General features: G+C 46.3%; 2 protein-coding genes across 2 annotated transcripts in view; one reads left to right on the top strand and one right to left on the bottom strand.

The window, feature by feature from the left end:
- The window catches only part of SULF2 (sulfatase 2), a 123,931-nt gene extending 113,509 nt beyond the window's left edge, over nt 1–10,422 (top strand). The window contains exons 12-21 of the mRNA XM_052650499.1: nt 3,811–4,027; nt 4,123–4,219; nt 4,672–4,766; nt 5,599–5,658; nt 6,101–6,270; nt 6,456–6,598; nt 7,614–7,737; nt 8,352–8,385; nt 8,628–8,681; nt 9,626–10,422. Of these exons, the coding sequence (XP_052506459.1) occupies nt 3,811–4,027; nt 4,123–4,219; nt 4,672–4,766; nt 5,599–5,658; nt 6,101–6,270; nt 6,456–6,598; nt 7,614–7,737; nt 8,352–8,385; nt 8,628–8,681; nt 9,626–9,656 (1,025 nt within the window). The 3' untranslated portion in view covers nt 9,657–10,422. The remainder of the gene's footprint in view (nt 1–3,810; nt 4,028–4,122; nt 4,220–4,671; nt 4,767–5,598; nt 5,659–6,100; nt 6,271–6,455; nt 6,599–7,613; nt 7,738–8,351; nt 8,386–8,627; nt 8,682–9,625) is intronic.
- Nucleotides 10,423–11,879: 1,457 nt separating this feature from the next.
- NCOA3 (nuclear receptor coactivator 3) overlaps nt 11,880–22,841 on the bottom strand; it is a 127,808-nt gene continuing 116,846 nt past the window's right edge. The window contains exons 18-23 of the mRNA XM_052651346.1: nt 19,502–19,795; nt 18,128–18,232; nt 16,374–16,608; nt 15,405–15,579; nt 14,800–14,941; nt 11,880–14,485 (exon numbers count right to left, since the gene is read on the bottom strand). Of these exons, the coding sequence (XP_052507306.1) occupies nt 14,474–14,485; nt 14,800–14,941; nt 15,405–15,579; nt 16,374–16,608; nt 18,128–18,232; nt 19,502–19,795 (963 nt within the window). The 3' untranslated portion in view covers nt 11,880–14,473. The remainder of the gene's footprint in view (nt 14,486–14,799; nt 14,942–15,404; nt 15,580–16,373; nt 16,609–18,127; nt 18,233–19,501; nt 19,796–22,841) is intronic.

Raw genomic sequence — 22,841 nt, 5'->3', positions numbered from 1 at the left:
GAAGAACTTAGGAGGGGAGAGGAAAACTTCTTCCCCAAGGCTATGCCAGTCCCAGTGACCTGTCTTCCTTGAAAGGTTAATGCAAAGAGAAGCTGTGAATCCGGTGCGTGGGAGTGAAGAGGAAGCTGACCCAGAGCTCAGTTACCTCAAACCAGGCTGGGTCAGCAGGAGTTGAGCTGAGGGAAACAGCTGGCTTAAGGCTGCCAGGGTGCCTGGGAATCACAAGCATTTCTGGTTCTTAGGTCTTATACAAATCGAGAGATTCGGTTCCCATCTGAGCCAACTGTCCCTTCTTTCATGACTGGTAAGACTGGACAATGACAAGGTGAGGAAGTCAAGACAAGCACACCTGCGTCTAAGATTGGAGGGTCTGTCGCAGGGCTCAGCCCTCACTCTGCATCTCTGCAGAGATCTGGGTCATGCATACAGGCTCAGCACTTCATAGAAATAGAAATCCAGCTTCATCAGCATGTGTGACCCAAGGACCAACTGGGCTATCAGGTAAAGACTCATCCTCTTCAGAGGAATCTAAATCAGCATGAGTTCCTATTAAGAAAAATGGGGGATTTGGGTCTTGGTATGAGGGCAAGTAAATTAAAAAACACCTTTCTCATGAGTGTCATTAAATAATAAATCTCTACCAAGAAGGTTTGCTGTTAAGCAGTTGGAAATTAGATAGGATGGGTATTAAGAGGCCCCGAAAGATACCAGGGTGGGCTGAGATGTGGGTAATGCAGTAAGTTGTGGGTAATGCTTGGATAAATCAGAAGTGACAGGTAGATAATTAAGTCCACAGTCGCCTCCAGGGTCCAGCTGAGGGCTGGCTGACCCCATCTGAGGGAGAGTTGTCTCTCAGAAGAAGGAACCTTCCGGGCGTGCTGGGGCCCAGGGGGCTTGATCCTCCAACTTTCTCGAGCGTAGGACAAATGTCTCTTCCGTTGTCCTGATTGCTTTTTAGCATCTGCAGTTGTCTGGAGGCAAACAGAAGAGCTCTGGGTGAGCCTGGAGTTGCTCTCAGGGTCATGCTTTTGTTTTCTAGCTTTTAAATTGGCGTATAGATTATTTAGTGTTGCGTGTCGGGTGTACAACATAGTGATTCAGCTGTATGGATGTATTTCATATTCTTCCCTACTATGGTCTATTACAGGATATTGAATATAGTTCCCTGTGCTATACAGTAGGACTGTATCTGTTTTATATATAGCAGTTTATATCTGCTAATCCCGAACTTTTAATTTATCCATTCCCCCACTCCCTTTCCCCTTTGGTAGCCTTAAGTTTGACTTCTGTGTCTGCGAGTCTGTTTCATAAACAAGTTCATCTGTGCCGTGTTGTAGATTCCACATATAAGTGATATCATATGGTATCTGTCTTCCCTTAACATGATGGTCTCTAGGTCCATCGATGTTGCTGCAAATGACATTACTTCGTTCTTTTTTATAGCTGAGTAAAGTCTCACCTATTCTTCTTCATTCACCTGTCCATGGACCTTTAGGTTGCTTCCATGTCTTGGCTATTGTAAACAGTGCTTATCAACATTGGGGTGCATGTATCTTTCCAAGTTTTCTCAAGATATACTTCTAGGCATAGGATTGCTGGATTGTATGGCAACTCTAGTTTTTTAAGGAACCTAAGTTTTCCATAGTGGCTGCACCAATTTACATTCCCACTAATGGTGTAGGAGGGTTCCCTTTCCCTGCACCCTCTCCAGCATTTGTTATCTGTAGACTTTTTAATGATGGCCATTCTGACTGGTGTGAGGTGATACCTCATTGTAGTTTTAATTTTCTCTAATTGATGTTGAGCATTTTTTCATGTGTATGAAAAAATCAGTTTTCTCTTTGGAAAAATGCCCATTTTTTGATGGGATGGTTTGGTTTCTTGTTATTGAGTTGTATGAGCTGCTTATATACTTTGGAAATTAATCCCTTGTCATCGTTTCCAAATATTTTCTCCCAGTCACTAGACTGTCTTTTTGTTTTATGGTTTTCTTTGCAGCACAAAAGCTTCTAACAAGTTTAATTAGGTCGCGTTTGCTTATTTCCATTTCTATTGCCTTGAGACTGACCTAAGATAGTGCTCTAACTTCACTGATTTACGTGAGGCTGTGCAGCTTTCCCAACACCCCTTGCTAAAAGACTGTCTTCCTGCACTGTATATTCTTGCCTCCTCTGCCGAAGATTCATTGCCCATAGGTGTGATGCTTTTTTTTTTCCTAAAGGTTCATATTGTGGGCCAAGAATTACTGTTTTCAACTCCAGTTTTCCCCCCTGCATTCCTGAAAACTATTCGCAAAGAACTGAGATCCAGCTTTCATTATTACACTAAGTGGTGGCCTAGACCAACCAACCACACTATTGTGAATTTGCTTTCTAGTGTCAGGGATGCGCTTTCCCACTAGAGCAGACTTGAAGAGCTTTCTATACACTGGAGCTTCTGAGCTAAGGGCACCGTGCCTTTGAAAAATTTGCATGAAATGTTCAAAAAGGGTTTGGCATGCTTTCCTTCCAAGTACAGAATTCAGCCTTAGACCAATTAACTTTAGGGAGAAAGGCCTAGTATATCACTCCTATCACACCTCGACTATCAGCCTCCAGCCGAGATTCCTCCTAGTCATTTGCAGGAGGCCTGGGAGGAGTTCTCACGTGTAGGGGCAAAGAGGTAGAGTCGGACCATTTTCTAAAACCATTCTTTTCACCCACCAGCTGTGTTTCAAAGAACTTGCATTCAAAATAATCAGTATGCCATTGTGCTGTCTCGGGATGGCCTGCTCCGAGCCCCAGCACCTGTGTGTCCTCAGTTTCCCACAGGTGACTTAGAGCTTAGAAAAAAACATTTCTCAGCCCCACCTCCCTGCCCTCCCCGAGGAAAGCATCCAAGACCAGAGACCTCCCCAACGCCCCCCTTTTTGATCTGGAAGAATGTGCTGCTTGGCTTTTTTGTCCAGTTCAAATGAACGGTTTGGTTTTTGTTTGTTTTCTGAGGATTTATTGTGGTGTAAATTCACCTATCACATTAGTTTCCGGTGTACAATGTCACGATTTGATGTCTGTACATATTGTGAAATGATCACCCCAGAAGTCCACTTAACACAGTCACAAAATATTTTTTTGAGGATCTATTCTTCCAGCAACTTTCAAAGATGCAGCACGGTATTATTAACTCTGGTTGCTGCACTGTCCACTTCATCCCTAGGACGGACTTGTAACTGCAAGTTTGTTAATACCCTTCTGACACTTTCACCCGCCCTCCCCTCTGCCCCGTTTTCTGTCTGTATCTGTGAGCTGGGTTGACTTGAGATGCCACAGGTAAATGAGATCACGCCCTGTCTTGTCTTTTTCTGACTTGTTTCACTTAGCACAGCCCCCTCAAGGCCCACCTCTGCTGTCACAAACAGCAAGGTTTCCTCCTCTTCTACGGCTGAGTCATATTCCATCTTGTGTGCACCCATAAATGGGCACTTAGACTGTGTCCGCCTCTTGGCTTTTGTGAATAATGCTGCAATGAACATGGGGGTGTAGATACCTTTGAGTTTAGTGTTCGAATCCTCCACTGTGTGGCCATCCCAGATGGTTCATCTATGCACAGCTCTTACTGGAGATTTACCTCAGGCCAGTTCCTCCTCAGCTCTAGGACATCAGTTTCCCTAGCTGAATCACCTAGAGGTCCTTTCCAGTGGGATCTAAAGCCAGCTTCCCGAGGGGTAGGTTTCCTGAGCCCTCAGCTTGGGAGTGCAGCCCTGTCTGAATCAAGGGTCCGCTGCCCGGGAAGCCTGGCCTGCCTTCCCAGCCTCCCCTCTGATGTCCACAGAGTACAAGGCCAGCTACGCCCGGAATCGCTCCATCCGCTCGGTGGCCGTCAGGGGTTACCACATCAGCCCGGACGACACATCCCGGCCCCGCAACCTCACTAAGCGGCACTGGCCAGGAGCCCCTGAGGACCAAGACGACAGGGACGGCGGGGACTTCAGTGGTACTGGGGGCCTCCCGGACTACTCAGCCCCTAACCCCATTAAAGTCACACATCGGTGAGAGTCCAGGCAGGGATCAAAGGCTGGGTCCTCAGCAGGGGCGTCCACACCCCCCCACCCAAGGGCACCACATGACCCCTTCTCTCAAACAGGTGCTACATCCTGGAGAATGGCACGGTCCGGTGCGACCTGGACCTGTACAAGTCCCTGCAGGCCTGGAAGGACCACAAGCTGCACATTGACCATGAGGTGAAGGGGGTCTGTGCCGGGGGAGGGTTCTTGTCACCTCGAGCTCAGCGGGGCCACTGGCCAGAGCAGGAAGCAGGGAGGCCAGGCCCAGGGGACAGAGGTCCCACAGGATCCTCACTAGGGCCTCAGACAGACAGTTCCTGCTGGGGGGCGAGGGGCAGGGAAGGACCGCACGGCTGTGACACACCCCTCTGTGATGTACAAGATGCTTACTCCACACTCAGCCCTTCCTTCCAACAAGCCTGGGGGGAGGCCTTCAAGTCCCCCAAGGGCTCAGCTGGTTCTCAGGCAGGACAAGACAGGAGAATGACCTTTGGTTCCTTCAGCAGGTAGAACCAAGGACCCACCTCAGAAACCACGGACACAGGCTGTGACTGGGGGCCCTGCCAGGCCGGCCCTTCTTACCCAGCCCCCAAGAGTTTCACGGCCTCCTCTCCTGCTTCCTCCTTCAGATCGAGACCCTGCAGAACAAAATCAAGAACCTAAGGGAAGTCCGAGGTCACCTGAAGAAAAAGCGGCCAGAAGAATGTGACTGTCACAAAATCAGGTGAGAGGCCCCTAGAGCCCCTGCAGGATCCCTCCTGGGACACAGCATCACTTCTTTCATTATGTTTATATTCTTTGCTTAGCGTAAACAATAGTAACCAGGAGTAATGTACATCCTGTCACCACCCGGATGTCCAGATTTCATGCCCTGCCCACAGGCAGCCCCTGACCAGTTTCCCAGAAGGAAAAGTGCCTCCACAGACAGCCCTTCCAGGAGCAGCCCACGTGGCCTGGGACCCACTTTACCAGATCAGCGAATCCCCAGCCCAAGGGTCAGAACTCGAGAGCAGCGCTGTCCAACCACACCTCTGTGGTGACGGAAGGCACTGTACCTGTGCTGTCCAGTTTCGTGGCGGCCAGCCTACCACCTGTGATTACAGAGCTCTGAATGGCAGCCACTGTAACTGAATCACTTGTTTAATTAAAACTGAAATAGCCCCAAGTGGCTACCACAGTCCCTGCTGCCTTTCCAGAAAGGGCTTACCCACTATGGGTTTCCCCAGGGTTGGCCCTGATCAAGCAAAAGCTGGGCGGGCAGCGGGGCTGGAAGCAACCCACCTGGAGCCAGGCCCAGCCTCTAGGCTTGGTTAACTTACACCTACCCTCACATTCTGTGTCTGGCCGAGGCCTTCAGCCAGGGTTTCCCAGCTCACGCATGGAAGGAGCCAGGCAGGCAGGTGCCTGCCACCCTGGGGATAGTGTCTCCCTAGCATGGCCCAGGAGGAGAAACAGGGGTCCCAGAGAAGCACAGTTTGCAGCCACCCACTAGGGTGGCCCTGAGCAGTGTCTGAAAGCTGGGCTGGCGGGGGTGGGGGCGGGGTGGTCTGTTGCAGTTACCACTCCCAGCACAAAGGCCGTCTCAAGCACAAAGGCTCCAGCCTGCATCCTTTCAGGTAAGGGCAGCTGCAGGCCCTCCTGAGAAGGGGGCTCTCCCCGAAGCTGAAACAAACAAGGACAAGCCAAGTCCTGGCCTTTCCCTGGGAGGCGCAGCGGGCCCTGCAGAGCCCCAACTCCCAGATCAACCCTAAACCTGGCTCCAGGCGCTGCCTATGGGCAGAACGGGTTATGGCAGGGCAGGGCAGGACACAGGCCCCAGAGAGGAGGTGTGAGTAGGAGGCCCAGCAATCTCCTAGTACCATCCACCCTGTGCTGCTTTGGGAGCTAATGCAGAATGACAGGAGCCTCATCTGGCCCCAGCCCTGCCCTGCACCAGCAGTAGGATTTGGAAGGCCCTTTGGGAAGTCTCCAGGGCTGTGCCCACAGCTCCTGGGGCAGGAAAAGGCTCCCACGTGGGGACGGGGGAGGTGTGAGGGGTGTGGCCCTGTGTGCCTCTAGGAAGGGTCTGCAAGAGAAGGACAAGGTGTGGCTGCTACGGGAACAGAAGCGCAAGAAGAAACTCCGCAAGTTGCTCAAGCGCCTGCAGAACAACGACACGTGCAGCATGCCCGGCCTCACGTGCTTCACCCACGACAACCAGCACTGGCAGACGGCGCCCCTCTGGACGTGTGAGCCAGCTGGGCCCGGGGCGGGGGGGCTTCTCCCGGGGGTCCCAGCATCCCCCCAGCTTGTGAGTGCTCCTGCCAGACCCTGTGGGTCTTTCAGGAACAGGTCCCCCAGCAACCTCAGGCAGGACAGGAAGGGGCTGGTGGCTGGGCTTCCTCGGCTCAGGGCTCACACTCTTCCCTGGCAGTGGGGCCTTTCTGCGCCTGCACCAGCGCCAACAACAACACGTACTGGTGCATGAGGACCATCAACGAAACCCACAATTTCCTCTTCTGTGAATTCGCAACCGGCTTCCTGGAGTACTTCGATCTCAACACAGACCCCTACCAGGTAGACAACAGAGGCTGGAGAAAGGAGGGTGTGGGGTACTTACTACAGGCCCTGCCAGGTAGGCGGCCTGCGGAAATGACCGATAGGTTTTCAAGTCCCACGGAGTCCCTAAGACAGAAATGAGAAGGCACCGGGAAGGCTGGGGCTCAGTGTGCCACCCTGCCTGCCTGCCTGCATCCTCCCAAATCCACCATCTACTGACTGATCACCCATAGCCTCTCTATTCCAACTTACCCACCTGGGACTGTTGCAGCAGGCTTTGTGGGATCTTGAGGAACGCCTAGAACCTGGAGCTTCAGGGGTTCTTAGGGTCAGGCCAAATCCCGTAGACCATAGGCCTAACAATCGCGCAGCCCTTACTCTGCGCTTCCATGTATTAACCCATCTGAATATGCCCGGGACTGAAGAATGGGACTCATCAGCCACAGAGCCTGGTGAGCAGAACTTGCCTGTCCCTTATAAAACATGGTCATGACCCAGCTTCAGCCTTAGAGCTTCTCAGCAGCATGGCCTTGGCACTGTCCAGTCTTCTAAAGAAAAGCCTGACAGCAATTTTTTTTACACCCTTTTGTAAAAGCCAGCAACTCGATTGTCTTGTTTTGCTATTAATTACCATATAGGCCACTGGGCATCCCCGTGTTTTACAAAAGGGGCTGACTGAGCTTGTTGGTTAGTGGGTCACAGCAGTACCTGGACACTCACCCAGACCTTTGCCAAATAGCTGCCTTCCCATCAAGAGGACCTGGGAGGCTGGGAAGGGCTTCTTCCCAGGCTTGGTACGTTTGCTGACCAGTGGTTCCCGGAGTTCAATGTGAAATACATAGTGGTTTTTGAGATTTCGTGCACATGAGGCTAGAGGCAACTGTTCCAAACCCCAGCTCTCGTGGAGGTAGATGTCACCACCCCTTACCAACCTCGTACTCCCCACCTGCCCAGATCAGGCCCCCTGGTTAGTAGAAGAGGGTGCGGGGCTCCCATCTGCATCTCGTTGATAACCTACCTTTTTGCCAACCAGTTGATGAACGCAGTGAACACCCTGGACAGAGACGTCCTCAATCAGCTACACGTGCAGCTCATGGAGCTGAGGAGCTGCAAGGGTTACAAGCAGTGTAACCCCCGGACCCGGAACATGGACCTGGGTGAGCAGGGGCCCCAGGGTGGAAAGGCGTGACCACAGGAGGGGACTGAGGAGGGCCCATCTGAAGAGTGAACTCAGAATCCCCAGGAGGTGAATTCTCTAACATCCACCAGCCACATGCTACTTTGACGGTGAATGCCGTCACTTAGATTTATCACTCTGTGCCCGCCAGAGTGCTGAGGGTTTTCCAGGCATTAACTGACAGGCGTTCTGACGACCCTGAGGTGAATCTGCATGTCCTCGTTTAGTGATGAGTAACGGGATTGGGTCCAGAGCCCACAGCTGGGATCTCCCCACCGTCTGTCCTCGGTAGCACAGGTGTTCACGCCCACCCATGGGTCCCCCACCATGAATGACCAAGGTTGGTGCTGAATGTCTGTGACAGGAGCCTGAACGTGATAAAGAGGCTCCCAGAGTATACGTCACCAACAGTGTCTTAGGGACTGCTGGGAATTCAGGCCCCTCTGTCTAGGGGTCACTCCAACATCATGGGCTTATGACCAAAACACTAAGTGTTTTAAAAAAAGAAGAGAGACAGTTATAAAGTTTGTCCTTGCTGGTGCCATTTTTGCCCTAAAATTGTGTTTCCATGTTGTACGTTTCTCTGTCCTTTAGGACTGAAAGATGGAGGAAGCTATGAGCAATACAGGTACTGCTTTTGCTTTTAAACCCTGAGAACTGCCCTGTACGGTGACCCGTCCTGTAGTCTAACCTCAGAGGTTGCACGTGTGAGGTTGGGGTGCTGCCCTATCTCTGACCTGCCAGGGCCTGGCTCACCCACCAGCAACAGCTGTCCCCTAAAAGGCCTTCTTCGTGTAGTTCTCTGGGGGTCACTTTTTCTTTCTTGGTGATGGTTAATACTCTTTCTCCTTTTGACACTTGAACACTTAGGCAGTTTCAGCGTCGAAAGTGGCCAGAAATGAAGAGACCTTCTTCCAAATCACTGTGAGTTGAGGAACCAGTTTATCACTAGAGAGCTGGTCTGACCCGGTTTGCTTTGCTGAGGCTGTTCCCCATGCATGCCCTTTTCTCATTCCTCTCGTCTGTTCCCGTAAGACAGGAAGCAGTCGTGTCAGTCTTTCCAGTAAAATAACCTACTTGGATACACTGCATGTACTAGATCAATACTTGTTGTTCTCCACATCATCATCTCTGCTTTGGAAGCTCAAGGCCTCCCTGAGAGGCTCAGAAGTGTGTCAGTCGGCTGAGTACCAGGCATCTTGAAGGCTGTGGCTGCCGAGCTGCTCCCTGGTCCATAGTGTCAGCAGCAAGGTGACCTCATTAAATGGTTTCCAGAATACCCATGCTACGAGCTCACCCACGCTAGGGTCAGCAGAGGCTGTGAGGGGCCAGGAGGCCGTGGCAACCTGGAGAGGTCACTCTGCTTTAAAGAGAACAGAATGGGATGCAATTTGAATCCTCTGACTCACTGAGAAAATGCAGAAATGCAGATATACATGACAATTTGTTAATGGTGGCAACTAATCTGACTGATGTTACCTTGCAGGCCAATCATCCCCATGGTAAGCTGCCATTTGTAACCTCCGGCCTCCTCATTTTCTATCATTATATGCATATACGTCTGTGCGGCTTTAACAGGAAAATAATAATGGGCCAATGAAGCATTTCTCTGGTGCAATGAGAATCAAAGTACTTCTCACATTCCTTAGCCACCATCCTGTCCAGATCCTTACATGACATCTTTGCCAGTCACTATGTGCGAGCCAACAACTGACAATCTAGGCAATGAGACAACAGCAAGCCCTGTCTGAGGGATCTGGAATTAATTCCTTCTCAGCAGCCACATCCTTGAAGCAAAGCTGACTCAGCTGTAGGGCCGATTAAGAAATCCTTAGGCAGCATGATACACTGTCGTCTTTGTTCTACAGGGGACAGCTGTGGGAAGGCTGGGAAGGTTAAGAAGCACGAGCTGGACCTCCAAAACCAGAGGCATCACCTGTACAATGAAAAACCCTGAATGATTTCCAGCAGACCTGTGCTGTTAGCCAGGAGGCCGAGACACACAGAACCCGCCTTCAGTCAATGCGGCAGATTCTGGACGAGAACCAACGGGAGCAGTGAGACTTCTGGAAGTCCATGCTTGTCCCTGCTTTTGCTTTGGATTATACCTCACCGGCTGCACAAAATGCATTTTCGTATCAAGAAGTCACCACTAACCCTTTCTGAGGGGCTCACAAGGGAAGAAGAACAGAGCGATTTTCTTGGAAATTTCCCCCAAGGGTGAAAGTCACTGGAATTTTCTAAAAACCACAGGGAAAGAACCACCCTGTTTTAAAGCCTCTTATTCTTTTGGTTCATCACAAAGAAGGAGCAGGACAGAGGGAGGAAATGGTGCACCAAGTTTGACAATGAGTCAGCAGCACAAAAGACATGCATTTCTATCTTGCCCTATAACCCTGGCTGCCTCTGAAGACAATGACTTCAATGTATATATATGTGACTATTTACATTGTAACCAGCTCGGAAACTTCTAGGGGAATCTAATAAGAAAACCCAGTTTTCAAGAGTGGTGGTGTTAATAAATGGTGTGGCCCGTGTAAAAGAAAACCCCGTGCAGTTGTGGACATTCCTCTTCCTGACCAGATGCCATTTCTCCCAGGATTCCTTCGTTATCTGTCCCAGAACTGATGTTTTTTAAAGTCCTGCAAAGACAGGAAGTTGATGTATGTCCCAAGTCTTAACAAAATTGTATTTGTAAAGGAATTTTGTAGTCTACGTATTGTCATACAATGATGTTGAAAACCCCAGCCAATGACCAGCACTTGGTATGAGGTAACCTTTGACATTTTTCTAAAAGGCCATTTCTTGGGAGTTTTTTTTTTTTGGTGTGTTTGGTTTTTTGGTTTTGTTTTGTTTTGTTAAAGCATTTGAGATACTACCAGTCAACATCTTTTTGGAAGGAAGACACCTTGGGTTTAGATGGTTTTTTAAAAAGGGCTATATGTGGTTATAAACGGACTAGAATTTACCATACTTTGGGAACCTTATCTCATATCACACCAGCTTTAGGATCACACTTTGTAAAAATAATGACCAACTGCAAAGCCACTCACCTTAGCCAGCCCTTCGTCATGTACCAGGCAGTCCGATCAGTAAAGGCAGCTGTGGGAACGCTAGACTGGGAGGAGGAGGAAGAGGAAATTCACCTGGCTCCACACATTTCTCCCTAACACGTGACCCCCTAGGCACTTACCTTGTGTAAGAAGAGGGCCATGCTTCTCAAGATTTCTTTTAGCCTCACAGAAACCTTTATCCATTATCTGAAACACAATTTCTTATATTTTACCCTGCTTTCGACTGGGATTTAAAAAAAAAAAAAAGCGGCACACTCTTGGCCTTCAATTTTAAATAGAAACCTTTATTTACAATGATGTCCAAAATGATCAAAGGAGTCATAGCTTACCACTCAACTGTCTCATAAGTTAGCCCATGTGGTTTGAATTCTCTGCAGTGTAAAGCATGATTTCGATTTTTTACAAACAACATTTAATGTAAACTTGTTTTAAAGTGAATTCATTCTCAATACTGTAAGTCAATTCCTGAGAATTTAAATCTTGCTCTCAGAATGACATTTCCATCTTCTTCAAAAGAGAGAGAAAGAAAACACCCTGCTCGTGATTATACAGGCTGCCTTGGGGCTGAACAGCAGCTCCTGCTCTTCTGCAGAAGGGGACAGTTCATCTGTCCGAGCAGTTTTACTACTATGAATTTCCCACTTGCAAACAAATGCATGGCTTCTGCAAATAAAAAGGGAACTAACTGGACAGGCATATGGGTAACTGGCAACCCATTCTGTTTACTTTTCAGCTGCACTGGTCTATGGATCACGGAACTTACAGGACAGCAAGCCAACTATGTTCTGTAGTACCCACCCCTAAACACCCCAATTCACCTCAGACATTAAATACTGATTAAGCATCCTGCTGATTGATATTTACACCTTTTCATCAAGATGCATGATTTAGAAAAGTGGCATCATAATATGAACATTAACAATGGATTTCTATTTGTTTTTTAAAAGGAAGAAATGTTATCTCCTTTATATCATTTTGATCTTTATAAAATATATATATTTATATTTATATATCTTTGGATTCAGCAAAAAAAGTAGGTACTGGAAATATCTCACATTCTAAAAGCAGATGAAAACGTTACTTATACTGTTCACCCAACAGATACTAAGGTTTAAAAAGTGATGGGAGGGGGTCGGAGGAGAGGTAGGCAGCAGAAGTACAAAGAATTATCCATAAAAAATAAAAGGGGAATTAAGGTAAAAACAACAAATTATCTCAAAGACTGCCATCTATTAAAAGAAAATCAAAATCTTAAATTTGCACCAATGAACAAGTAGAAAATATAAAAACTTATAATAAACTTCACTTTTCTTCCATATAAAAAGGGGGTGTTGCCTTCCACTTAGCCTGGATTCAGAACGGACTGAGAAAAAGAATCCCAAAACTGAGTTTTTAATTAAAAGTCAAGAAAGGTAAGAGCACCATTCTATTTCTTCCCGCATACATGCAACTTCAAGAAACGTTCAGCTACACCTGATGCAACTGTGTCTAAAAAGAGACTCTTACTCAGCTCTGCCTCTGTCTCCAGACCGGAGGATGCATTATCTGCAAAGTGCAGGCCCCTGGGATGGAAGTTAATGGATCTGTAGTCTTAGATTTATTTTTAACCAGGTGGGGGGAGTGCAAAACTCAAATGGACTCTAGTGGTGTTTCCAGAAATACAGGTTTCACTTAGTCATACACAAGTCAAAGAAATCAAATGATCTTACCTTCAGAGACACCTAGAAAGATTGGCTAAATGGGTGAAAAAATTTTTAACTGGCTCTCAGTTATTGCTAAGAATGACACCAAGGCTAACAGACATTTGAAATTCATAGACAGTCTAAAAACCCCATTTCATTCAACTGCTTGAACCTGATAAAGTAAGCCAGGTAAAGGGAATCAAACTTGACTGTCTTCCCTATTCCCAACTGACAAGCGGCAGCAGCAGAAAGGGGTGATGGAGGGGGAGAGAGGGAATACAAAGCCGCCCAGTCCGACCCTGGCTCTCAATCACATGAAAATGGCTGCTCTGCAGACTGAACTCTTCAGGGAATAACCATGATGCTACTTCCTCCGATTTTCAGGACACCACAGTAGAAGGACTAGACAGCTGAGCAGACGTGGTTTCAGCTGAGCAGAAACCACACATCAAGGATTCTACGCCTGAGATCTCAATGCAGGATTCAAGTCCTAGCAACCAAAACCTTAGAACACTCCTAAAATGGATGAGAAGATGACACATTCAACTTAGGAAAAAAAAAATACTGTGACTTGCTATTTATGGACTGCCTAAAAATCCAACATTCTTCTTTGGAATCAAATTGCTTGATCTTTTAAAATTCTTGATTTTTTCTTAAGTTTATTTCTCCTTATCTGTTCTCTCCCCCCAAATTAACGAAGTGCTTAGTTCTGGTAGAGAAATTGTTTTTAAAAAATGTAAATGTCTACAGTTAAATGATCGCTTTAAAAAGCATTTAGATTAAGAGACTGAACAGGGGCAAGGAAAGCCTGCTGGCCACAGCCCCTCCCCCAGGCCACAAAATCCAGGGCACAACTTCTGGTGGTAACCTCACCACACTGAACTTACTGAAACTGACAACGTTAAATATTTAGCTTCACAAACTCTGTAAAAATGAGTTGTTGTGGCCTACAAAAAAAAAAAGGTATATACATATGTTACATCATACAATAATCTTAAAGGTCATATTTACAAAAGAAAATCTATTCACAGAAACACTGCGAAATTCTGATTCAGAATGCAGTACCTGGCCTTGGGGTTTCTGCAGTTTATTTTCAAAAAGCATTATTGCTCTACCATATAGGCAAAGGGTGAAACCAGTACTTTTCACAACAACAAAAATCGTAGTTCTTGCCCAACAGGTAAGTTTAGACAACAACTAGGAATGTGGTTCACCATTCCTCAAGACCGAGAGAATATTGCATGTATCCATTAGTTTTTAAATAAAGTGCGCTCGGCTGCACATAAGCAAGTGAAAAACTGCCACTGCTGCAATTGAATACTGTCATCTGTTTTCCCTTCTGCAAGCCATCTGACACCAAGGACAATTCCTGGAGGTGAAGTATTACAGGACGTTAGGGGCAGATAAAAATCCTATTTAGGAAAAAGCCTAGGACAACCAAGAGGAGGCTAGGAGCTATCCTTAAAGGAGAACCTGGAAATGCCACCTTCACAAGCCAGCCTGCGACAAAAACCCTCAAATGTGGACCGCGCTCTTCACCCAGTACTGCAACTATCAAGAAGCCAGATGTTCTCATCTCTTGATTTCTCCAATGTTCTCTGGCCTCACCTCTATTTTTTCCAAAGACTCGACAGCCAAGCAGAAAAAAAGGGACACAGGACAGTTTGCGATCAGTAACACTCCGCACCTCCAGAATCATATCCCCAAAAAGCAGAATGTCAAAAATACTTGTTTTAAACACCATGATACATAAGAGGAGGGAATGAAAACAGGTGGATACCACACTTCAGGTTAAAATTCAGTCCTGCTCAAATGACATCACTTGAAATACCGTTGATGGAGATTGGAGCTGGTCCTTTCTTCAAAGCTGGGTGCCTAAAACAATGATTCACTACTCCCGGTAATCCTAGTGCAATGTCATTTGTACAGTGATTTCCTTGGAGGTCATGGCGTAGACATGTCAGCAATATTTCTGTTGGCAACCAGAAGAAACATGAGTAAAACACACGCTTTGTCCAACAGAAAAGAATCCCTATGTCTCTACAGATGGCTTGCCACATGGCTCTGGCTGACTAATTCAGTTCTTAGATACAGGTTTCTAAAAGTATCAAATGGCCCAATGCCTTCAAACGGAAAGTTTTTTCAAGGATTATATATTTCAAGTTAAACATCCAAGTTAGAAATCTACCTAGGACCTTTACATTATAGTTAAGGCTTTGGTTCTCTCCAGAGAACAGGAAAAAAAAATGTTGAGAAAGGGAAGGAACAGAACCCTGTACCCTGTACCTGATCAGGACCCATGGGCATGCCAGCCATGGGCACGGCGTTCATGTTCATCTGCCCCATGGGACCACTGCTGCCGTTCACGTGCACCATGCTGTACGCTGCAGGATTCCCCTGGTGGGCAAACTGCTGCTGGGGAAAGGTGCTGTGAAGAAAAGTGGGAGATTACCTCCTGGGTCATTTTCAAAACACAGGACAGGCACACCGAGACCACCATCTGTTGCTATACTTAAGCAGAGAACATGAGCAAGAAAACTCAGACAGCCTGTCTTCTCTCTTTCACAGTTGTCTGTGCTCATACCCTTGTGGATATGCACACAGTAGGAAGGTGTCTCAGAATGGATGAGCCAAATAACACTGTAGTATCAGCCCAGGCCTTTGGATCTCCCCATCCAAACAGGCTTGGCTGCAAAACAGAGACTAACTCCCTGAACTTGCGGCACATTCTGGTGGCTGACTTTCAAAGCCCCTGTTCTAGGAATTTCCCAGCAGTCCACTGGTTAGACTCTGCACTTTCACTGCATAGGACCTGGGTTTGATCCCTGACCAGAGAACTGAGGTCCTGCAAGCCTGGTGACACAGCCAAAAAAGAAGGCCCTGCTCTTCACCTGCTCCTGGCCAGGGTTCCTGACGGCCAGCCCTTCATTTCTGAGGACTGATACATGGATGCAGTCTGAGGATGCTGGATCATGGGATTCTGGGAAGGAACCATTCTTGATGACATCATCGCATTAGGAGGACTAGGCACTCGACCAAAGGCTGGATCTGGTTGTTGTCCCATCCCTTTAAAAGAGAAAGAAGAAAAATAAATTATTACGCTCAAACACTACCTCCCTAGAATATCAGCTTTCTATAGAAACTTGAGGTTCCTTTTTTCTTTTTTTAAGGTGGGGGAATGTAGTTAAGTATAATGTATAAAGAAGCTGCCTATCAGTAATTCTTGCTTCTCCCCAAGGTGACAACCAGAGCAACAGGCTTCCCACACAGATAACCCCCATCTGGATCCCCCAAAGGGCAGCCACCCCAGTGAGCTTTCTGACACAAGGACACCAGGTCACGGCCCTCTGCCCTCCAGCCCTCTTTAGAGCACAGGGCTCCTGTCCCTGAGGGATGTACCCTCAAATGTCAGCTCCCGAAGAGATTCCTTGAGCCCCACTCCTTCATGTTTCTGGAACCTCACAGAGGCATGCCTTTAATTAACATGCCCAAGCCACCAAGGAAAGGAACTCGGAAAGCCTACAAAACGCCTTCCTCTCACTGTTCAGCAATGGCAGAGTTCTACTACCCTGGGACATACTGGGGCAGGGATGTCCTGGTACAGCTTTCTTCCAAATTAAGATGTGAGGAACTGAAAAAACAAGACCAAGGGGGAGAAACCTCAACTATTGAGCGATCATCTACCTCAATGACAATCACCTGTGCACTGAAGTAGACTTGTGCTATTTTTGGTTAATCTGTTTCTTTTATGAAATAATAGGAGAGTGAATAGCATTTGTTTCTAACATACAACACATCTAGTGAACATTATGTCCTCAGGAATGTTACTTGGGGGTAGACATGATCACCGTCCAGTGTACCATAATTTGGTGGGTATGGAAACTGCTGGGGTGGAGCTGGCGGCATGGCAGGCCCAGCCAGGACCCCGTCCATGCTAGGGGACGCAGTCACGTTCGGGGGTGGACTGAAGGCCTGGGGCTGCTGCTGCTGCTGCTGCTGCTGCTGTTGCATCATCATCGCCACCCTCTGCTGCCGGAAGTGATGGCTCAGCAGCTCTCTGCTGCGCTGGGCGACCATCTGAGCATTAAGGAAACCCTGCTAACACCAGAGAAAACACAATTACACACATACAGCAAGAGTCAGCCAGTTTCACATGTATGGTGCACCCATGACACATTAGGTATCAAAGAAAAAAACACCCAATGCTTTTCTTTATCATTAGAAAAAAGGAAATGCCCAATTCTCATTATGGTAACAGCTTTCTGACTCAGTATGGGGGTGGGTGTTGGGGGAGCAGAACAGGGACCTCTGTATTATTGGGGGCTAGGGGACAAAAGCAGCTTCCCAGGTGGCTCAGTGGTAAAGAATCCACCTGCCAAGCAGGAGAAGCAGGTTCAATCCCTGGGTGGGGAAGATCCCTTGGAGAAGGAAATGGCAACCCACTCCAGAATTTTTGCCTGAGAAATCCCATGGACAGAGCAGCTTGTCAGGCTACAGTCTGTGGGGATGCAAAAGAGTCAGACAATTTAGCAACTAAACAATAACAACAGGGGATGAAAGCAGTCAAGTCATCAGGCTTTAACGTAATTAGAAAACAGTCCTCAAAGCGAGAGAATATTTAGGAGTAGAATTTGAGAACAAACTTCTCAAAAACTGTGAAATAAAACAAAGGGGCAGGAATGAGACTCTGTTTGGGGGAGAAACAAAAGAGAAGCCAACGATAAAGCAAAGCAGTGCAGTTACATGCGAAGAAGCGTGAATCCACTCATGAAGGCCTTGCAGTCTCTCTCAGCCTCTGACGGGGGAGGGCAAGGAGGTGACGTCATCAAAGCACTGAACAAGGAGGCTGATCTGCCAGCTAGGAGATCAGCCTCCTTGTTCAGCATCTCCAAAAAGCAAAACTTAATCACCTTTTTAGAAATTATCCTAGCTCAGCTGATACAGGATGTCTGATTATCAAGAAAATATACAGGTACTGGTACTTCCAAGCACACCTAAGAGAGTGAAAACTAGGCATTTCACAGTTGTTTAACAGTATTTCAAACCACAATAAGGGATTTTCGTTTAGTCATTTGCCTTGTGCACACTACGGAAATGCCTTAATACAGTGTCCAGCTTGGGCTGGAGGCAGACCATTAAGAACATCCCTCCCACCATGGGAAATCAGTCATCTCAAAGACTGTCACTGAGAGTGGGATAATGATTTTTTTTTTTCCTGCTGCTTTAGACTTCTTATATCAAATTCTACCCAGTGAGAATGTAGTTTCACAATCCAGAAACAGAGAAAAGTTTACAGATTTATTATTTTCAATCCCTAAAAAGTAAGTGGTAGCAGTTTCACAACATAGCATGTCATCACAAAGGGAATTAACTTTAAAAACACCAATCAGTGGCTTAAAATAAAAGAGAACCTCTTCCTCTGATTCTTCCTAGTGACCAACAGGAAAAGATGAAGGGAAGAAGGAAAGTGAGACAGGACCCTGGGATGGTTTCTTACACAAGGAATTTGAGATTGTGTACTGTCTTTGTTTAACAAATATTGCCTGAGAGTCAAGCAGGGGCCAAGCCCTGTGCAGAGCATTCGAGCCCTGAGCTCGAAGAGACACAACCTCACCTGGGAGTTGACCTGCGGCTGCATCATGGGCCTCATCACCGCCGCCCCGCCAGCAGTGGGGTTTTCCATTTTCATTTCAAGTGCCTGACGGCTCTGATTCAAAAACTGGGGAGAGACAGGGTGGTTAGGATGCAAGTGGAGCTCATTAATGAGGCCAAAACAACTATCTACACCCTCAGCACCACCCAGCAAGATCGTGACAACACCTCTAAACCCATTAACCTGGCTAAGTTATGGCTAAGCTAAACCAGTACACGTTCACATTTCAAAAAGGTTGGTGCTAAAAAGCCCCTGGCTGACACAGGAGGCTTTCATGTTCAGTATCAGGAGGAAAAGTGGAAGTGCAATCCTACACCTTAAAGAGTATCTTCAACAGGAACCCAAAGGATTTATAAAGTCAATTTTCTCTGGCATAATTTAGGCCACTGGGGAAATAGCTTTAATTTTATAAAAGTAACAATGGAGAAAACTACTTCTGTTACCTCTTCCTAGGTAATTTTTATTGGAAAGAAACTGTAAGAAGAAAAGGGACACCGTGAGCGCATTAACACAGCTCTCCTAAGTAGCTACACTGACTTGAGGGAACATCAATGCAAGAGTCCTCAGCTCGCTGGATTCTCAGCTCACTCATCTGCTTGTGTGGTTCAGTTTCCCCACATTTAAGAACTCTGCACACTCAAGGTACAAAAAAATGTAAACAATTAAATCCCTAAAACTTTGGTACGAACTAAGGAACAATGGGAAAAGATATTAAGAGAGCTCAAGTTTTATAACACATCTAGAAAGCAGAGGTTCCTTAAAGAGAGTGCTCAAATCAGTAAAGTTTCATAGTGTACTGCAAGTCACTCAGTCATGTCCGACTCTGTGACTCCATGGACTATACACAGTCACGGAATTCTCCAGGCCACAATACTGGAGTGGGTAGCCTTTCCCTTCTCCAGGGGATCTTCCCAACCCAGGAATTGAATCCAGGTCTCCCACACTGCAGGCAGATTTTTTTTACCAACTGAGCTCAGGGAAGCCAATAAGATTTCAATACCTGTCTATTAATAGCAAGGACATTTTAATAATAAAAACTGTCTATCTCTATGGCTATGAAGCCATCAAGAAACACTATTCTCCCCAAACAGCAATCCTGACGCTTTTTATTTCTCAACCTGTACAGTAGAATATTCTTACAGAAAGGTATCCAATTCTAGTACAACCACTCCCTAGCAAGGAACTGTCCATACAAATACAATGGTACACAGCAATGAAAACAAAAGGAATTTCTTTAGTTGAGGAAGGACAGAGAGCCAGTGGCAGGAGCTGGAAGAACACAGTCTGAAAACAGAAGAGGAAGCGGGCAAGGCGAAATGGGCGTGTGACTGTTACCTGCTGGCCCTGCAGCCTCTGCTGAAGCTGCATTCTAAGTTGCTTGGGAGTGTTTGTTCGGGGCCTCATGATGTTGGCCCGAGGGTGCATTCCTTGGAGAGGAAAATTGCCTTGTTGGTTCATCTGATTCATCATTGAGTTAAAAGGTGGTGATTGTCCCTGAAGATTAAAGCTTCCTTGAATCGGAGGCCCCTGCCCCGGGTACGTCTGCCCATATAATGCTGCCTTCTGCTCCATCATTACTGCTGCTTCTTGGCCGGGGAAAGCATCCTGTTTGGGCTCCAACGCTTGTCCCTAAACATCAAACACAAATGAATGGTGAAGTACACATGGGGAAGCACCAGAAACCACACCCACTGAGAGAGGTGAAAAATAAAGTCAATGTATGTGATGACGGTGCTGCGGGGTTTCAACACCAAAATCAAGCTTCCTATCTGAAGCTCCACAAGAGCGGAGACCATGCCGTCTTTAACGGCTGTGTCCTAACGCCCTTGATCTCACATAGAGAGACACGCTCGAATATTTTCTGAGCCAAATATCAACAAAGTACTGAGGATTTGGAGGAATACTGTTTCTTCCAAACAAGATTTCTGTACCAACAATGAATTCTCATGTACTGTGCCCAAGAATGTTTCTGAATGTGGTAAGAGGTAAATTTAGTAGAGACAGGTTAATCAGCAACAGTTCATGTCCCCCCGGGTGTAGTCACCACATGAACAAAACCTAAAGGTGGTCAGTTGTCCACTACTATTTGTACCTGAGAAGAAAGAAACCTATTAATTCAACAAGTATTTATTGAGTGGTATGTGCCAGGTATCACTTCTCTGCATGCCAACCACACATACAAAGTAACATCCAGCAGAAAAACTAAACTCTCTGAAGGAGGGGACAGCCTGCAGTGTTAAGATAAGAAAAGCCAGGCAGTGCTGCAGTGGCCTTTATCTGCTCGTCCTCAGGCAGTGCCACGCGTGCAGTCAACACCCTCACCCACTCTGAGCCCAAAGCACACCTCGCCCCTCGCGACCGTGACCCCATTCCCAACGCTCTGCCCCTCTCGGGCCGTTCCCTGGAGGCCTGTTAAGAGTGCATCTGCGCCAGGCCCTCTTCTTTCCTTTCTCTCTCCCACTGGTGACAACTGTCAAGTGTCTGTCTCTAGCTCCAGGGCCTTGGACTCTTAACTGTGCTCATGCAGAAGTCCATTCAACATCTCTACCCAGATGTGCCAGGCATCTCAAACTTAACATGTAGAGGATAAATTCCTACAGGGAAAAAAGAAAAAGAAAAAAAAAGCCCAATTCTCCTTCAATCTTCACTATTCACCACAACACATGGCAACATCTTGTACCTGGAACTAAATGCCAGCACCTCGATTTCTCGCAGTCCCCTTCCCAAGTGTGCAAGTGCACACGTGTGCACACACAGCCCAAGTCCTGTCAGCTTTTCCTTGGTGACGTATCGCAGAGGCTTCTCTTCTTATCAGTCCACTGCCATGACCCTTCCCAAGACACCTCTACTCTGTGCCTCTTCTAGACAGCAATCTGATGTTTCTGTTTACAAAGTAAATCATACTATTAATATAGCACACCTCTACTTCTCTTGCTAACCCTGCTAAAATGACAGCAAACAAGTTAAAAGGTAGTATTTATCAAAAAAAAAGAGAGAGAATATTGAAGGCAACAAGATTAAAAAAAATGAATAGGCAACTGGTAGACAGAAAGGAGAACCTGAGAACCATTTATCTGCAGAGAAAACCCCCTTGAGGCCTGAGTCCACATCTCCCGTGGCGCTACAGCAGCACTCCACTGTGGACGGCAGAAGGCCAAGGAGTGCGCCCAGACAAGGGGCTGACCAGGAGTCCGAGCAAGAGCAGGGGAGCCCCCCCCGTTCCAAATGGCTGTATCTTCCACCTACTTCCACAAGGCCTTGCTTCAGGGACACCAAGCCCAGAAGAGGGCAGGAGCAGGGCAAGGACTGAAAACAGGGAATCTTAGATCCTTGTAATTTCTGGTAAATTTTTATATTTTAGAATTTTATATCTTAAGCACTACAGGATCATCAACTTGCCTCCCCATCTCAGCCCCCAAAATGCAACCAGGTAATTTAAAAATTTCTAGGAAAGAAAGAGTCTTCTCTAGGAAATCTATATAAAATTCTGTATGGGGGATGGGGGCAATGACCACATGCTGCAATTTGGGGGGATCTGAAATAAAGGCCAGTCTCCCCACTCCCAGTTAATCACTTTCAGTGAAGACAACTGATCCTGCATTCTTAAATATAAAAAGATAATCAAGGATCACCAGATAACTTGATGATGAAAGCTTCCAATATCAAAGTGACTCAAACAGGAAGTAACTTAAAAGTACAGAAGATTAAAAAAAATAAAAAGCCACCACAGAACCCACGTAACACCCAACATGTCAATAGACATCCCAGAAAGACCAGGAAACAAAGATTAAAATCACTGAAGAAATATTTTTAAATGCCCCCAAATCAAAGGAAATATCTGCTTGTCTATTAGTAATACACAGCAGAATGAATGAAACAAGACCCATATCAAGACAAGGAATCATGAAATTTCAGAGGGAAAAGGTTCCTAAATAATTCCAAACAGAATAAATGGGTAGCACACAAAAGTAGAGGAATCAGACTGGAATACGGCTCAAGGACAACACTGGATGCCAGAAACTATGGAACTATTTTTTCATAAGAGGAAATTATTTTCAACTTAGAATTTTTGACACAGTTACACTGAGGGTAGAGACTATATGTGCCCATGTGTATGCAGTGGGTACAGGCATGGGGTGCTTACTGAATGAACAGGATATAAATACAGACATACAATTTCTTATCTAAAATTCCAAAAAAAATTTTAAGCTCTAAAAAAAGAAGACTAGAAATTTTTCATTAGTACCCAATGTATTTTGCAGCAAAACCTGGCCTGAACCTGTATGAAGCAATACATAAATCTCTATAATATCTCACTTAGTGTGATTATGTATTTTGCTGTAGAATTATTAGCTCGTTTGATCACAGGCTATTGCCCCCAAATTATAGTACTGCTCGAAATATAGGGTATTTTGTAATATATAGTGTACCAATGCACTATTCTAAGCTTCTAAAATCCCCAAATTCCTCAGTTTCAAAGCATATCTGATACCCAGGTTCAGATAAGGGACTATAAATGTATAGTCAACTTTCAAATCCAGGAATCAATAGACAGAATGATGCTGGTAAAAGAAATAGCTGCATAAGCATATTTCTTATAAATATTATCAAAATAAAGAGGTGAGTTTCACTATCTTCCAGTGGGGCAAAGGACTGTGGTTCTTCCATAAGTATA

The sequence above is a fragment of the Budorcas taxicolor genome, chromosome 13 (genome assembly GCF_023091745.1).
Source record: "Budorcas taxicolor isolate Tak-1 chromosome 13, Takin1.1, whole genome shotgun sequence".
Lineage (NCBI taxonomy): Eukaryota > Metazoa > Chordata > Mammalia > Artiodactyla > Bovidae > Budorcas > Budorcas taxicolor.
Note: the sequence above shows the minus strand (reverse complement) of the source record. Positions and strands in the feature narration are given on the sequence as shown.